The sequence below is a fragment of the Drosophila willistoni genome, assembly GCF_018902025.1.
Source record: "Drosophila willistoni isolate 14030-0811.24 chromosome 2R unlocalized genomic scaffold, UCI_dwil_1.1 Seg167, whole genome shotgun sequence".
NCBI classification, from domain to species: Eukaryota; Metazoa; Arthropoda; class Insecta; order Diptera; family Drosophilidae; genus Drosophila; species Drosophila willistoni.
This window is the reverse complement of record NW_025814050.1, coordinates 17,761,739-17,780,246: the sequence shown is the minus strand read 5'-3', so window position 1 is coordinate 17,780,246 and position 18,508 is coordinate 17,761,739. Positions and strand designations below refer to the sequence as shown.

Genomic DNA, 18,508 nt, shown 5'->3' with positions numbered 1-18,508 from the left:
GGCTGCTGCTCAAACAAAATTGTTGCAAAATAATGTTAAATGAAAAATCACAAAGTCATCCGGCAGAGTGAACGCAGGAGAAACTGGGAGGGATCTGCCTCGTCACGCACATTCACTTTGCATTCATTCAATTCAAAGTCGACCAAGGAGCAGAGAGAACCTCGTCGACATATTTGGCGTTTCTTTCTCTTGTTTCTTTTGACTTCTTCTTCTTCTTTTTTTTGGCATCAATTGAATTTCCGAATCATGCAGTGAGTTAAAGCAAAGTGATGCGATAACTAAACGTGCTTTCTAATTGAAGATTTAGATTGAGTTGATGGTGTGACTTTAACTAAGATGCCATGGGAAAATGCCAAACAAAATTGTGAAACTTTAAGATACAAACTAACTAAACATCTTCCAAATAGTCTGAGCTTACTAATTTAATCATACGTTTTACCTTATTAATCAGTCATTGTCTTCTATTTTTCAGATCTCACAACTACAACATAAAAATCTCTTTTTTCGAAAATGATGGACAGAACAGAATCTAGCAACAAAATGTTGTTCTCCCGCCAGTGCCTTTCCTCTACTGCTACTACTACTACCACTCCCCGCTCATCATCATCATCATCCTCATCATTCACATTATCCACAAGAATGCATAGTCGAGTGCGGCATTTAACCTGCCCCTCCAACAAATTCTTTGGCAACTGGCAGCTTAGCCTCTTGGCATTGATGATTGCCAGCGGCTCTTTAATGCTCAATACACCAACAATTGCGGCTTTCGATATTGGTAAGTTGAAAAACAAAAACAATGAAAAAATTGATTTAATAAGCCATGACACATCAATTAGAAATGTTAACAAATCGTTAAATTGATCATTCGAAATATACCCCTTAAAAATTAAATCTGAAAACTTGATTCCTTTTATTTCTTAATTTTTAAGAAATAAAAGCAAAATAAATAAATTTAAATTGAATTGAATTGAAGAATAATTATATTTGAAACTACTTTGACTTAAAGACAAACAAATTGTTAAACCAATTTTCCAGAACTCTTTGAATCAGTGTTAAGATGTTGAATGTAGCTTCTTTTTGTCTATTCATTTGGATATACCCAATTCTCAAAGTATTATTAATGGGTATGATAGAAATATTTCTAGATTTCATGTACGGTTCAAGTGGCAGCACAACTTGACTTTGCTGAAATTTATTTTAATTGACATTGAAAGCAATTTTCATGTATCCCATGTCAGCCATTCACGCAGTTGGAGACTTTCGACTCTTTCTCCCCTCTCCTTAGTCAATGGCTGTATTTTTTTTTTCTGGTTGCTCCATGGGGTGCCCTCAACTGGACACACATTGCAGCATCTTCTCCTGGGTTTTGGGGCCTTTCTCTTCATATGGCCGTCCGCTTCTTGGCTCATTAATAGTCATATTGACATTTTTATGCTGTCTTTAAAGTTTTTCTTTCGTATTCCGCCGTTTTTGTATGTTCCTGCTGTTACACAGTAGTATCAATGTTTGGCTTTAATGAAGCCATATAGACATGGCTTAGGATTCAATGGCCAATTTCAATGGCCATGGCATGTCAACGGTTCATAAATTTCTATGCGATATGAGCGACAAGGCGGTTTGGCGCGGAATTCTCTTTTGGTCACAAAACCAAACCAAAAATGGGGCAAAACAATTGGGCGAAAACTTTGCCCCCATAAGGTGGGGTATAACGAGGGGGGGGCTGGCATTTGAATGGCGAATACATAAACTTAAGATAAACTTAAGCACTGGCATGGGAAACTTTATTAGGTCTACAATACATACATACATATTATTGACTTTTTTTGACTGCGACAAAGTAGCCAATTGTTATTCCAGATGGAAACTACCAGATACATGAAAAACTATTAGATAAGAACGAAAATCTAAAGGCATGATTAATGGAAAAAGTTAACTAAACGAAGAAAAGTTTGACTTGGTGGAAAATGTAACCGAAAATTTCGAATTTTTTGAAACATTTCTAATACTTTAATTTAGAGATAGCAGACATATAAAATTTAAAGTTTTTTTGTCAAACAATAAGGATTCCCTAAAAATTAGACTATTATTTTTTGAGAAGGAAGATGTATGATTACATAATCGCTTTTCAAAATGTTGTATCCTTACCTGCTATAGAGCATCTTTAAGTCGACTGTACTTGAATATTGATTTGCTGTTGAGTGCACTTAACAACTGTATGCATAGAGTTGTTAACCCTTTCAATTTCCATTTCATGAATGTTTTCCAGTTGGACAACTTATAAAGTCATTCGTTTTACACCCTCCCTTTGCCCCCTTACAAAGATCTTGAATGTTTTGCCAAATCAAATCTAACCCTGCCATAATATTTATAGTTAATCAAGCAAGCCAAATACATAAATACAAATTTATAAACATGTTCATTCAGGATTTGCTTGCTACACAACACACATACATACATTGAACCCAGAAAGGCAATATTTGCTCTTGATGCTCCCCAAAAATCTCCCCTCAATACTCCATATTCACAAAAACAAACACAAGCGAAAGGAAGAAGAAGTTGTTGCACTAGACACATCGAGGCGAGTTGAGTTAGCAAAACATGCAACAATTTTCCAAATGAATGCATTTGCAATATGCAGTCAGAGTTGGAGTCATTCCTAGGCTAGTCCATGCCCTGCCCTGGCCTGGGCTGGCCTGGTCTGGCCTAGCCTGGCACTGGCACTGGCTTCTGACCCAACCTGAGAGCACAGCCATGGACCACATGCCATATCCAAAGACTTCACTTCGCATTAGCATTGCCAGCTATCAAATCCAATCAAGTGCAAATGCAACTTCAGGTTGGGTTCGACATAGTCCTCTCCTCTGTTTATTTATAAACTTCTAAACGAATGCACGCACCTTGGTCCACAGTCAGAGGGACACAGAGAGAGAGGAAGAAGAGGTGGGAATATGAGTGGAACTGGGATTGGTACCATGCTGGGGCCTGGGCAACAAAAGTCATGTCAAATCAGTGCTGATTCTAGTGAAAATGTCAGCAGGCGGGAAAGCGAATTTCAACTTCTTCTTCATCTTCATCTCGTATAGCTATCGGTAGGCAATAAATTAAGTAAAGTAGTTGACGTTTCTGCCAGTTCCAACTTGACTTTGGCAATGATTAAGTATGGATGTGTATGTGTGTGTGTGTGTGTGTATCTGTCTTTAGTATATGGCATATACATTTAAGTTTATTCAAAACTATAGTTGATAGTGATAGGCCACCAGCAGCAGAGGCCTCTTCTCCCTTACATAAAAGAAAACAAAATGTCAAAAAAGTCAAATTGACGCTTGACTTATTTTGATAGATTTGATGGGCGTTGTACACTGTGAAGTCTGTCTGTCTGTCTGTCTGACTGACTGCAGTTGGATCCATTTCTATATTTATTTCCAGAGGGAGCTACCATTAATTTTGAATGAAAATTTTAATTTAGTTGGACAGCAACACAAAAACAAAAACGAAACGAAAATGAATTTAAAATTTTTCATCTTTTTATTTTTTCTCTCTCTTAATCTCATTTTTTTTTTTTACAGCTACATGCAATGTGCCTTTAGGCATGGAATCGGGAGCAATAACTGATGCTCAAATCACAGCCAGCTCAGCCCATGACACAGGCTTCGTTGGGCCCCAACATGCAAGGTGAGTTTTGTTTTTTATTTTGTAAGAAATAAACGAAAAGAAAGGTGAAAAAAAAGGTTAGAAAAAGGGAAATCGATTTAGTTGATGTTGAGAAAGGTCATTGAATGTGGTGGGAGGGCGACCAGTGGGGTCATAGGGCATAGGGGATTAAGATAGGGATCAGAAGTGGGCAAAGGAAAATGGCAAGAGCCAAGTGAACGAGTCGCTATCTGATGGTTTTAGAAAGAGTTTCGCTGAAATCGTAGAATAGGAAACTAGTTCAATGTAATTGAGATTTAAAAGTATGCAAAAAGATAGCAGTTGAAGACCTTAGTTTTATATAGAATTTGTAAAATAAAGTTAATCGTTTAATGAACTTATAAATCCTTTAAGGTAACATGGAATCTTCTTTATCTTAGTCAAAAGAAACAAATTTATAGTTTATAACGAAGCTCTTCGTTATACATAGGTAAGTTTAAAATATATTTTGGGGGTTTCTAAAACACTTTTGAAAATCAGAAACTAAACATTTTGTTGAATGGAATCATTAATTGTTGAATAACGTGTGAAATTTTGTGTAATAATTTGTATTCAAAAATTAAGCACATCAAATTGCCTTTACTACATAAAAACAATTACCAAAATTAAGTGGAAAATTCATAAAAATACACAATCACATTCCTTCAATTATAACTTTAACGTTTTCTTTAATGAAATGAATTTACCCAAATATAAGATGAATAGAAAAATGAATTTCACTTTTTCAATACAGCCTTCATTTTGTACATTAATCGATATATTCGTCAGTCTATCTATTGAATTTACTACCGTGCCGTTGATTTCCCTCACCCCTTTTCAGCTCATTAGCCATTTAACCCCATGGTCCCCCCCAAATAAGATGACGTAGTCTTATCATCAGAGGCAACAATGCAGCTTTACAAAGTGTTCATTTAATTGCTAATTTTATAGACATCTTCATTAGTAATGCGATAAGAATTCAACAATAAAAATCGAAACGAAGAAAAAAACCAAAAAAAAAAATGTTTATTGAGGCAACAATTTTGCATATCTTGTGAGCAGCTTCTCAAATATTTAGTCTTTAGCTAGCGCCTCTTGAAAGCGATAAGATGATGGGAGAAGAGAGAAAATTGAAATCATGAATATGGAAGAGTTGTATAAGTTTCTGACAACCGATGATATCGATAGACATATCTAAAAGAAAAGACCCCCACTATTTGATTAATTAAATTCAACTTCTTTTCGTATTGTTTGTATTTACAATAAAACGGGTTTGCCACAAACCAAATGAAAAAGGAAATCCAGCAGGGTGAAATTAACAAAGATTGTGATAAAAGTTTAGTTACCCTTAAAAAAACTATAATTTTATATAGTTTAATTTCTGTAGTCAATACAAAGTCAAGATTTCTGGAGTCAATATTCTTATTTCACAAATGTTTCTGCAAACTTCTTCACAAAGTCTATATAGTCTAGTATATCAAAGTGTAGAGAAATTGTAAGAAGGGCATTGAAATTTCCATTTCCATTTCAAAGCAGCTGCTTGGGCAAGTTTTCTTGCGGCTTTTTGTCGGTTAACTTATTTTTAGTTTTTTATTGACACGTTTTTCGTTTGAATTAAAGTTTTATGATTGGACATTCGGCAGGAAGTGGGATGCGATGCAATGCGATGGGCAAACATGATGGTGATGGAATGATGTGGCAATCTGCGGGTCAGAGAGTTTATGGTATACAGGAAGTTTTGCAATTGTTGTACTAGACGATGAAGGGATATGGCAAGTTCAATGATTGATGACACCCAACCAGCAAAACATCCCACCCCCAAACAAAAGAACTAAAACTAAAGCCATGTAATTAGTATAAAATATCACGCATCAAACAGATGTAGTAGATGGAGATGGAAGGGTGTGGGTGGGAGTAGTTGGCGGGTGCTGGGGCACTTTGAAAACCATAAACATGTCAATTACCACGTGAGTTACGGGGCAAAAATCAATGCAAACGCATCAACAGGAGGAAGAACTTAAAGATTCTTTCCTTTTTTTTTTGTGTGTGTGTTTTGGTTGTTTTTGGTTTTTCTGTAATAATTTTGCTGTCTGCTTTTATAGACATGCACTTAAAAAACACTCAAGTGCAGGGCTTGATGGGTAGTGGGTAAGGGGAAGAGACAGACAGTCAGAAAGAAAGAGAGTCAGACAAACAGACAGACAGCCAGCCCCAGCCACAAAGGCATCATTAACATTAACCCTTTATGGCGGCTCTAAAAGTAAAACCACAAAATCGACGCGTGATGAGCACGTTGAGATAAACAAAATACATTTTTGTTTTTTTCAAAACCAAAAGGCAGAGGCAGAGATTAACTGGAATTTTTCTTTTTTTTTACTAAAGACCAGAGCAGACAGTGGGATGGATGGACAGAATTGAACTCGAAACAAAAAGCAAAAGACAAAAAGCATTGGAAATGGCAATTTGGTATTGGGTATGGGTACTGGTTGAACGTCTCTTTACAGAGAGCATTTGATATGTTTCTTTGGATGAGATGCGGGCACCTTCTATCCTCTTGCTCGCTCTTTGTTGCCCTGAATCACCTGAGGTGAGGTCGTGGCTAAATGTGGATCTGGTTGTGGTGATTTCTGCTGGTAGTGATGGAAGCTTCTGCTGCCGTTTAGTTTGTGCAAAGTGGTTTGGATTGACAGGCAATGTGTGGTTGCTTGGCAATTCTTCTTAACTGAGGTTAACTGACTGAGAAGTTAATGGCCAACGAAATGGATTAGCGGGAAATGAATTTATTATATGCTTTAAGTGACAGATAGTAACTAGTTTATATCAGGTTTCTTGATTTAGATCACTTTTTAACATAATTTCGTATGTCAGTTGCAATCAAAGTCAGTAAAGAGTCCATTTAGAACAAGTTTTTTCGTAGACAGGATATTAAAATGTTTAGGTTTATCTCTAGTTCATCCTCATCCTTTTGCCTTATAGTATATATTGGTATAACCTAGATATTCATTTTATTTTAATAAATAAAGTTTCAGCCAAGATTGACGCTTTCTCGTTCAAGTTTTGTGTGTTAGAAGAAAATATTGTGTTAATTTTTGAAAACCTTGTGAAACTTGAGAACTTGCTTGAACATTTTCATATTGCTTAGACGGAATTTCCTTCATAACTTTTGCCTAAACATCTTTCTATTTAGCCTACCATCTTTTTACCTTTTTCCAAACTGTCAAAGCTTTAACCAAGCGCAGTTAAAGTTGACTCAATATAAATTCAGTTGCTCTTAACCCTCTGCTGTTACAAGCAGACATAAACCCTTCAAAGTCTTACCGAACCGAAGCAACTTTCTTTTGTCTTTTGCGTTCGAAGTCTAACTTCTTCTCCTTCTCCCTGTCACTGTAATCTCGAACTAACTAACTAACTAACACAACGCCACCCAAGTCCAATCAGGCGAACTGCAATTTGCTTTCATCCGTCCAAACGACCGTCTGCCGAAAAACAAAAACGAAAAAAATAAGAAAAAATTGAAAGAAAAGTTCCAACTAAAGCAAAAGTTCAAAAGTGCAGGCAGCATTATAATTTGTGGCTGCCGTGCACTTACCTAACCAGGCATACTCCAAAAGCAAACTTAAAGTAATTCATTACGAGGAAAAAGACTTCAAATAGCAAACATGCACTTACAACAAATCACGCGGAGAGGCAAATCGGAGGCTGTTGGGGCTTGGCTTAGGATTGGGTTAACTTGACTAGTGGACAAGGACAGGATGCCAAACATGTCGATGGGAGGGGGAGGGTCTTTTTTTCTCTCTTTTTTTGAGGACCCCGTCATCGTCTGGGGCTATTGAATTACAAAGATTAGTTTAATGACAGTTGGCGCTGTTTGATTTTCATTACCTCGCCCTAGCTAGCAATTCTCGTCCACCTCCTCCTCCTCGTGCCCAACCTCATCCTGACAAAACGGCCTGGTCAGGCCATTAAATTTACAACCTCTTACATATTAAAAACAGCAAAAAGAAACGTAGAGAGAAAAAAATAATATGTATTTAGGTAAGAGAATATGTACATGCGGCGCTTGATTAGAAGCTGAAACCTCATCGAGTCGTCCAGGGGATTGAGGGACCGGGTGCTGGCGGTGCCCGGCAGCCAGGCAGTTAGTCAGTCCATCAGGATGGCTTGAAATGAGCAGCCTGAACGTCGGAACGACCCAACGACCAACTGAATGACCGACCAACGGGCGCAGATTGTTAACTTTGGCAATAACAATAATTAAAGTCAAGTTGAAATGCACATAACTGCGGATATTAGCATTTTAAATGATGTTTATACGTTTCTCTTCCTCTTGTTTTCTGTCTCTCTTTCTCACTCTCGCTCTCCCTTATTCTCTTCGCGCCGTCATTTTCTTCTCTCATCTCTGCTTGCCTTCGGGTTATTTGCTTTTTGGAGCTACTGAAGGAGAAGATGTACAAGCAACAAAAAAAAAAGGAAATAGGAGCAAAAATATATTTAGACAGAGAGAAAAAGATACTTGTAGGGATACAGAAAGAAAGAGAGAGAACTCTAAGCAATTTTATGAAGATTAAATTGACCTTTTTTTTGCCCAGTTGTGGGAAAAGCCATCTCCATTCACATCCCCATCTCCTTTTTTTTTAATAAAGCAACTTTGATCTATGCACTTGAAAATAATTGCAGTTTGGTAATGAATATTGCATGGGATACCCAACCAGAGGGAAGAGAAAGAGTAAGAAAGAGATTGTGTACTTAAAAGGATGAGAGATAATTAAAAAACGGAAAAGATTCTAAAATACATTTAGGCAAATAAGTGGCTACTAATGACATTTGAGTGTACATACATGTCTAAAAATGAGCTAAATGTGATTTTCTTACTATATTCATACTAATTGTTTTTAATAGTTTTAGTTTTTACTTTTAAACTTAATGACATTAACCATAGATCCTTTACAATTAAAGATTTTATGAGTACAGCTGCTAAAATAAGACTGAAAGTTAAGTTATGATTGCGGCTTACTAATTCAAATCGCTAGGTCTGAAAAGTATTCTGAGGAAATTTGATCTTAAATGTGATAATAACATCATAAATACGATTTAATGTGCCCAAACGAATCAATAAGGTTTTCAGAAATTCATAAATGATCCAAGCCCTCCTCTGGATCCGTTCTAGCATCAAATATACAATTTGGTTCTTAAGAATTTGACACATATTTCTTGCTTAAAATCGATCTAAAGCTTGTGATCTAAAATATTTAATTGACCATAAAAAAAGTTATCTATATTTTTTCGCTAACTTTGATTTCTTTTCTGAGGTTAGCCTTAAGACAAGTTTCTCTAAAGGACAAAGTATTAGATGTGACCTAAATTGATCTAAACCATATTATGATACGACAATTGATTCAATTTAGATAACAAATTATTTTAAACCATAAACTGTCTGCACTCAACTATTCAAAGCCATTGTAAATCTCTGGCTTAGGGCCCTTCAACTACAGACAAGTTACTTAAGCCCAAGAAACTGACTCAATTGATGCGGAAACAAGAGGAATACTAATTGCACATGCACAAAGACACACAGAGAGAGAGAGAGAGAGAGAGAGAGAGAGTAAGACTGATTGGGTAAAGAGGGCGGCAGCATCATAAAAATTAATAACAAATTGGCAAAAATGCATTAAAAACGCATGTCGGTCGACTAAATAAATATGGCAATCAAATTCAATAACCTGAACCTGGCAGGCATTCGATACTAGGCAGGAGGCCAAAATGCTAGACTCACAGGTTCGTTCGGCTTGAAATGAAGCAATTTACAAAACGACTACATGAGAAGGCCAGAAAGAGAGAAAACCAAAAAAGATAGAAAGAGACTGAAAGAGGCCTAGTGCCTAGTCACAGGCCCATGAATAATGGCCAAACATTAAGGCCCCCAAAATGCAATCAAGCATGTAAAACTTAATTGAAATATAAACCGAAAAACGTATTTGTAGTGGTTAACATATCAATACCAGGCAAAAACCTGAGGGGGGAGTGGAGGGTGTAAGAAGAAGCAACTGAGTAAAGGAAATGTTGAGGATGAAATTGATTAAAGTTAGGCTGGCAAGAGAATGAGAGAGTGAGAGGCTTGTGTATAACTTAAATTAATCCTTAATTACATAGACAACATCCTGCTGTGTGTGTAAAACCGCAACAGCTTAACGAACGAGACGAGCTGCCAGACAAAGTTCTTTTCCCCCCCTCTACCCCACCCCATGACATCCCAAGCCCCAAACCCCAAACTGTCTTCCCTTTCCCCCCAACAAATGTCAGTGGTCGTGTGGTGCCGAACGCTTAATGTCAATTAATTTATAAGAAAATTTCCTCCTGCGCAACTGGTTTTTGTTTTTTAGTTTCATTTCGCCTTGCGTTTTGCGTTTTGTGTCCAGAGGCAGTTGGCTACCGCAGTTGAAGGCTAATTAATAAAGTCTTTTCTTACTTTTTTTTCCTCCTCTCTTTTGCAGACTGAAAACTGATAATAATGGCGGTGCCTGGTGCCCCAAACACATGGTCTCGAATGCATTGAAGGAATATCTGCAAATTGACTTGCTGCAAACGCATGTGATTACCGCCATAAGGACACAGGGACGTTTTGGCAAGGGTCAGGGTCAGGAATATACCGAATTCTATGTCTTGGAATATTGGCGTCCGGGTTTCGATAAATGGCAACGCTGGAAGAACACCCAAGGCAAAGAGGTAAATAATTCAACCAGATTCACATTATAATTCTCTGTTCTCTATGCTATTTTGCTTTTCGCTTCATCTCTTGCAGATTCTATCGGGCAATATCAACACTTACAGTGAGGTGGAGAATGCCTTGCAGCCCATAATATTTGCCTCAAAGATACGCATTTATCCATATGGTCAATACGATCGTACTGTCTGTCTGCGGGCCGAAATCGTCGGTTGTCCATGGCAAGGTAAGTGTATTTATGCAAAGCGTACAAAATTGAAACGAACGTGATAAAAACTAGACATGAGCAATGATAGTGCGGAAATGCTAACAGAGTCTTAGTGTCAGCGTTAATTTATCATCTCCACTAAGCTTAGCAGTAGTTAGTCCCAACGAGCGGTGTGTTCTTAAGACCGTCTATAGCAACAACAACAACAATCACGAAATGAAAAAAGCGGCTTAAGTGTCTTTTGGCTATTTGGACAGACATTGGCATGGCAAAATGTGGGGAATCATGATGGGATGAAAATTCTTCTAATGAAATATAAGAATTTATTTAAGATATATGTTCGTAAAAAAATACTCTAAATTTTTAAATTGGAATGTTAATGGATCACAAAATCAGTTTATTTCATAGTGAAATATTTTAAGACTAAAAAATTAAATTTCTCTTTTTCTTAAATGCATTTTTTGTTGAAAAGTTTTAGATTAAAGTGCAGAAATTTTAAGGAAATTTTACTTCAAAAAGTATATCTTCAAAACATATCAAAATAATTAAAATTAACTTTTTTTAACAAAATGCATGACATCATAATAGTTGGCATTTACTTAAATGATATCTCCATTTTCTAACTAACTGCAAAACTGTCTTAAGTGTTTGCCAACATTTCATATACAAACTACTCTATTAACCCAAACACGACTTTGCAGTTGAAAAGTCATTATAAATGAAAGTAATCACACAATGTTTCCAATGAAATTACAGGTCTAAAGTCTAGACCGTGAATAGGTAGACAGATTTATTCCCATACTCTAATCTTGTTCTAAGCAGTGTATTAGAAGGAACCGCATAATCGAATCAAGTAAAATCGCTGCGCCTATGTTTAGATAGGGTAAGAGAGAGACCCCCCTGGATCTGCCTTCATTCAAAGGCAAACTGTAGCACATGAGCCACGCAACTTGACTTGTAGTAATGTGTACTTGAAAGAGAGAAAAAAAAAACAACAACAACATATATATGTGGATATATATCGCGTGCAGACATTGGAAAAACACAAAAAAATCGAAATCCCAGACGACAACAAGCCAGGAGGCAGGTAGGCAGGAGGAATGGGCGACTCAAAAGGCAGAAACTATGCAGACGACAAGCGAAAACAGCAAACAGAAACTTCAACATGGAGCTGGGAACTGAGAACTGGGAACCGGGAACTGTGTACTGGGGGATTCTGAGTGTACCTGGTGATGGTCTGGTCGAGGTTGTTGTTGTTGTTGTTGTTGTTGTTTGCACGCAATTGTCAAGTAGTGCACGAGTCAGAAACAAGTCTGGACAAACAAATTTTTCTATAATTTTCATAGAATGTACGGACTTGGGAAGTTGGGCGCGATAACCCAAACGCGCCTAATGACAATTTGTATGTATTTGTATGTACGTACAAAGTCCGTTGGGAGCAAAAAACCCGTGAGGTAGCAATACAACAGTGGTTGGTCTATAGTGCGAGGGCGCGGAAGTTGAAAATTATTCTGTAAATTAACGCAGAGTCTTGATAAGTGGCGCCATTTTGCGGTGGTCGGTCAAAACCATGTCCCTATCCCATGTGTGTAAGTAAGTGGGGGAGGGGAGCTAAAGTAGAGACATGCAAACCCAAACCAAAAGCCAGAAGCAAATCCCCACAACTTCAGCTCCTTCTACCCGTCTAATTTGCTTCCTTCTTCAACATTTTGCGGCCATGTCATTTGATTTGCCATGGGGAATTTAGATGTATGAACTGAGAGAGCATTTTGTATGCAAATTAACTTAACAGATAAGACGTGGGAGGGCTGATGGGTCTAGACAACTGGCAGACACGACGAACATACGCTATGCCATGGACGGCAAAACCGAAATCAATAAAATCGAGCAGTTACAACTTGCTCGATATTTTATAGTAGATGAACAAAACAGTTTTTGATCTAAACTCTCTCATAATTGTTTATAAATTGTGGCCATAAATTCTGTCTCTCTATGGCTGTGTGCTAGGCAAAAGCATTCAAAATGCAAATCAATGGACGCCAATGCCGCACCTCTATAAGAAATCGAATACCACACCCAAAAAACGTCACCTGGAAGCGGCGCCCCACAATCATTTGGTCACGTCATGTCGAAAAGATAATCCGCCGCTTCTCTTTCCTCTGGTCTACCACCAACCAACCAACCAGTCACACTTTGCCTCTGATTATGATGATTTCGAACAAATAATAGCTGCTCTTAGCCCTTGGAAAATCGAAATAAAATCCAAATTTGGTATGGGTTAAAGTGCATTATAAATGCAGCCAACTGATTAGCGTTAAGCTTGGGATTTATGACATCAACTTGGACTTGTTTTTTTTTTTTTTTTTTTCCACTGCCTCTCAGCAATTTAAATAATTTATGAATGTTTAGAGGGCATTGAGTTGAAATTGAAGTAGAGGTTTTTTCTTTTGTGTTGAAATGAATTGCTGCTTACTGAAGAAGTTGAATGTCTTGGGGAATAAAATGGTAATAGGTTTCAGATCGATGGCAAAGTATTTGTGTCATAACATGGGGGCCCCCAAAATGATCCATACTTGATGATAATATTGTGTTGAACTATTTTATGATATCTCAAAGTAACAAATCAAAGCTATGAAATAGTTTGGGTCCTAAAATCTGTATAAGATTTTATCTAACAACTAAGGAAACTCCCTTTTGCCCTTCAATTCTTGTTCTAAAAGTCCTTTGACTTCTTTTTTCTATTTAAAGATCTCCATTTTCTTTGCAATTTCTTTGATTCTTTTCACGTTTAAAGCAGATATTTATTCAACGCATTGGAATCAATATAAATCCGATTTACCTGCCAATTTTGTAAAGTAAATCAGCGTTTCTCGAATGAACAAGCCTATACTTTTCTGGTTCACTGTGTGCATATATCTATCTGTAGAATTTACTTTAAATTTGATTTAACTTGTAACCGTTTCAATTGCTGCTCAATTTGACTCATCAGCAAAAGCGCGTCGACATTGTCGTCGTCGACCTCCTCCTCGTCTGTCATTTGTTCGCGTGACGAGGCCAAAAAAAAGAAGGAAGAAAATTACATTTTATATATATTGTAAGTTGACTGTCTCTTTGAACTTGCCCCGCCCACTTACTGACTCTGCCCTAGCTATGTCTTCACGCACTAAAATGAGGACTTGTTCGTTTTGTGCTCTTGTTTAATACCTTAAACGCACACACACATAGGACGAAAGGGTATAGTTGACTTGTTAAAACGTTTGTTACCGGCAAGGAAATATTACAAGGCCAATTTCTACAAAACTTACATAATCGAGAAGAGTATTGAAATGTCATTGTATCGCCTTAAGAAACGTAGATTTTTCTTTCTTCTTTTTTTGGGTAAGTTTCCCCACTTTTGTCTCTCGACACGCAAATAAAAATCGCATGCAGGCACGCGAATAACAAGGCAGACATAAAGCGAGTAGAAGGGAGTCTTAGAGCTCCATATCTCCCCGCCCCCTTAAACTTCAGTCCCATTCCCAAGCTCCATCCTTTTTATGTTGTCTCCCCCTGCTTTTGGTCCTCCTTGCCACATGTGGACATTGCGTGAATGTTGTCGCCGAGGCAATTGTAAAACGCGCTGCCTTAAATGTCTTTACAGTTAATTAAATTTACCCATATACCGTTTTATATGCAAGTAGTTATGTACTATATGTGGGTATATAACAGTTGACGTGTCAGGACAACGGTCAGTGGAAATTTCAGATCCAGTAATTTATGTAATTAAAATGAGACCACTAAATAAAAATTCATATTCACTCATATTGTGCATGTGTGTGTGTGCTAGGTTGCCTAATGGATGGATGTATGTAGATAATTATCTATGCCCAATGCGTAGGTCGATTTCGTATACCCTCCGCCACCGTCTCCTCCTCTCGCCCCGTAATTATATGTAATTATGTGATTTTTGGTAATTATCGGAAAATTCCTTTGTCTGTTTTATTTTGTCCTGTTTTACCACGTGCCAGGACTGTGTAAATAGGAAATGGGGAAAAATTCTAGTGAATTAGTTAAACGCGTGCGCTTGAGTTAAGGTATATAATTATTTTGAGTGCCTTGGCAACTCTGCTTTTATTTTCCTGGCTCTTACCAAACCCCAAATTGTTATTGTTGTTGTTATTTACCTTCCACCTGATTTTATTTTAGCTTAGCATATGTGTGTGTGTTTTGTGTGGACTACAACACTTAGTGGGTATAATTAGTTTTAGGTGCTTTGTTTCTTTTTTTAAGTTTCTGCGTATTGCGAAAGGAAATAACATTACTGAATGTAATCGGGAATCAATTATTATTCAAGTGATTGAATAGGGCAGTTTTTCTTAAGAAAATGTTAGGATATTTAATTTCTTTGGTATTTGTCTAATCGAAAGAGAGAGATAGAGCATATTACTTTGCCTTTTCTAAGATGAATTAAACCACTTTATCTAGCTGCTCAAAAAGTTTTTAGTTCCAAAAATAAGTCTTTAAGTCAAGTAATTTAAACACCTCCCCTCTTGCTTCACATTTGTTCCCCCCGAAAATTGAATAATGTCAGTCATTTAGTTGGTCATGTAATTGATAGCCCTTAAAACATGGAAACATTATCTATAGCCTCGTTTTTAAGCTGAATCCTTCAAACAAAACATGAAAAACGCTTTGTTAAAATCACCCAAAAAAAAAAGAACAACACTAAAGCATGACTCAGCCCATTTCGCCCCAAAAAAAGGAAAAAAAGACACACACATTTGACTTTGACATTGAAAAACTATAACAGACAATGCTTTCTACCTCCCTATCTCTCACCCATTTTTAAAATACCCAACTTTGTGCCAAAAATAGCCACAAAAACCAAATGGCAGACGCACAGACACTCATCCACACACACATACACACACACAGACACACTCGTTCAAGGGAAAGACAAAACGAAATTATGTTTGAAGTAACTCAATATCCTTCTTCGACACTCAGGACTTGAGCCAACAAAAACTAAAAACTGAAAATTTACCGCAGTTTAAAAACCAATAGGGAATAAGTAGACTGCCAGCCAGTTTGTCAGTCGTTTGTCTACATCACGTGACACAGAACGTGACGTGTAGGCGGCTCGTGTTACGGTTTTCGGTTTTTTTTTTTGGGGGTCGGGGTAAGGGTTTTTGTGTGTCTGTTCTGTTGCTTGCTTATTTCTCCGAACTGCTATTGTTGTTGTTATATATTTAAAAATTTAATTTCCCATACATTTCATTTGTGTATTTTCAGAGGGCATTGTTTCATACAGTATACCAAAGGGCGTGCAACGTGGCATGGAAGTGGATTTATCGGACAAAACTTACGATGGCAATGAGCAGGGCGATCGTTATGTGGATGGTTTGGGTCAATTGGTGGATGGACAAAAGGGCAAGGATAATTTCCGTACCGATATTCATGGATTTGGTAAAGGTAAGTGCAACATTTGCTAAAAAAATCGAGCTACAGTCGTAAACAAGTTGGGAATTATAATGGTGAAATTATAGAAATTTACGTTTTATTGAACTCAACTAACTTGCAATTGTTTTCAATAACTTAGAATTTTATATTAGTAGTCATTGGAGCTTCTTTTATATATATATAAAGGGTTAAACTACAGTATTACGTAACCCAACATAATTTTAGCTAAATCGTTCCCTTTATCAGACTTTTCACAAACTTATAGTTATACAAAATCACTTAGATACACAGCTTCCTGTAGGCAAAAACTTTGCAACTTTAAAGGTTTCCTACATGCAACCTAAAATAAACCTCCAACTTTCACCATATATTTAACCAACTGAAATCCCACAAAAGATTTATGGTTATAGGAGAAATAAAAACAGAAAAAAAATAGAAAGGAAAATACTGATTAACATCAAATAATTACAAAAGTTCACCGACAGAAAAACCATAAGGCAAAGTCCAACCTTTCCCTTCTCATCTAAAAGGCTCACTTCATTGAACAGCAAATCGCAACCGACCTCGGGTCCTGGGCCAGAAAACTTTCCAGTTTGGCAAATAATTTGCCTCTCTCTCTCTCTCTCTCTCTGTACAGAGAGGAACAACAACAATGACTCTATACACAATAAACAAGAATAAATAATAACTTTTTGGACTATTTGCTGGCGACGCAGTAAACTTGGCCGGATGCGAAAACTATGCGCCTGTAAAAATGTAAACATTATGCATATTTGATAATTTATGGCAACACTGGCATTCATTTCCGACTCGCTGGTAAACTTTTTGGCCTAAGTGAAGGCCGGCAGGCAAAGAGGGAATGAAGTGAATTGGAGGTTGAGTTGATTTTTTGCCATTTCGCACATTTCTGGCAAATGGCCAATAATCGAAATTATTGAAAACTTTACCGTAAAGCAGCAAAGTTCCGTCAGACAATTAGAGGAGACGAAGGAATCGTAATCCCAGTCTGGAGTCAAAGAGAAATTGGTAGTTGGAGTTGGGGAGTTTTGGAGTTTGTCTCGCCAGAGTCATAATAAAAAGCATTTCATTTGGTTTCGCATTGCAGTTAAAGTTTCACATAATTCCCATACCCAAAAGAAAATACCATTTGCATTTCTTTCCCTCACTTCGAATCGATATTTAAGGGCGTAAACCGCGTATTGATTTCGTTTCGTTGGTCATAAAAACAGCGGACGCCCAAATGTCTCAACTTGTATGTATAATTTCTGGCTTGTTTGCCTTGCCATCTAACCATAGTTGAGTTAATATTGCATGACTTATGCATTGAAGGTTCGGTGGTGACTCTCTAAGCTCCCCCTCACACACAGACACACACACACGCACACAAACACACACTCTCATACAAATTAGGGCCATGCAAACAAAGCGGTAGAAAGAAATGGCTTAAATGTCGCATTGGCCATAATTTCTAGTTATGAGCAATCTGCTGTTCCCCATTGCCGTGAGCAATTTTGTTTGTTTTTTTCGGAGGGGAACTTGAACCCAACTCTCCGCTCTGGGAATGAAGGGGGCTTAAATAGCTTTACATGCCAACACACACACAGAGACACACTCACATTGTATGTGGGCTGATCCCCACCAACTACGTGTATATTGATTTTTCTTACTTCCCATTTTGATGTTATTCACTTTTATTTTTGTTTTTGTTTCCAGGTTATGAATGGATTGGCTGGCGGAATGATACACCCGGTCTGATGGGTAAACCGGTTGAAATTGCCTTTGAATTTGATACGGTTCGCAATTTTAGTGCCGTTGTCTTACACACAAACAATATGTTCGCCAAAGATGTTCAGGTAAGTCCCACAAAACCAAAAAAGGGAAACATTTTTTGACTTATTAACCATCAGGAAATAAAATTATTATGAGACATAAGCAATAGAGCAATGAGAAAAACAGATGGCAGAAGTAATATACCTCATTTTAGATTAAAATTTGAGGCAGACTGAAGAAGATTGTTCTTTAGATTGTCTGAATGTTATATACCCATATATGTATAAATAGGTTTATTTATTTCTGAAAGTAATTTGAGTAGTCAACTAATTCATGTAAGGAAGCCAAAACAATGTAGAAACATTTGTTCCATTTTTATTTGTAGAATAAATATAAATATATATTTAGTTAAGCTGAATTTAAAGGGTGATATCAAAGTTGTCAATGCCAAAAGATTTAGTTTTATTTTTTCTAATCAAAGTTCTTTTAGAAGTTTCATAAATACTTAAAAAACAAAACAAGGAAATCTTTTAGAAGGAAAGTAATCTACTGAGCATTACGATTTGATATTTTATGGAAAGGGCCATAGCTTATATTTAACCAATGTCCTCTATGAACTAAAGGATTTAGTTTAATAAAGTTCCAATAAAGTTAATTAATTTTTGATTAACTATTCAAAGTGTTTCTAGTTCAGCAACTAA

General features: G+C 37.0%; 1 protein-coding gene across 1 annotated transcript in view; it reads left to right on the top strand.

Moving 5' to 3' along the window:
• Positions 1 to 18,508, top strand: part of LOC6642489 — a 41,432-nt gene that overhangs the window by 13,594 nt on the left and 9,330 nt on the right. The window contains exons 2-7 of the mRNA XM_002065271.4: positions 473 to 775; positions 3,567 to 3,672; positions 10,161 to 10,392; positions 10,469 to 10,616; positions 15,870 to 16,049; positions 17,751 to 17,890. Coding sequence (XP_002065307.3) covers positions 511 to 775; positions 3,567 to 3,672; positions 10,161 to 10,392; positions 10,469 to 10,616; positions 15,870 to 16,049; positions 17,751 to 17,890 — 1,071 coding nt within the window. The 5' untranslated portion in view covers positions 473 to 510. The remainder of the gene's footprint in view (positions 1 to 472; positions 776 to 3,566; positions 3,673 to 10,160; positions 10,393 to 10,468; positions 10,617 to 15,869; positions 16,050 to 17,750; positions 17,891 to 18,508) is intronic.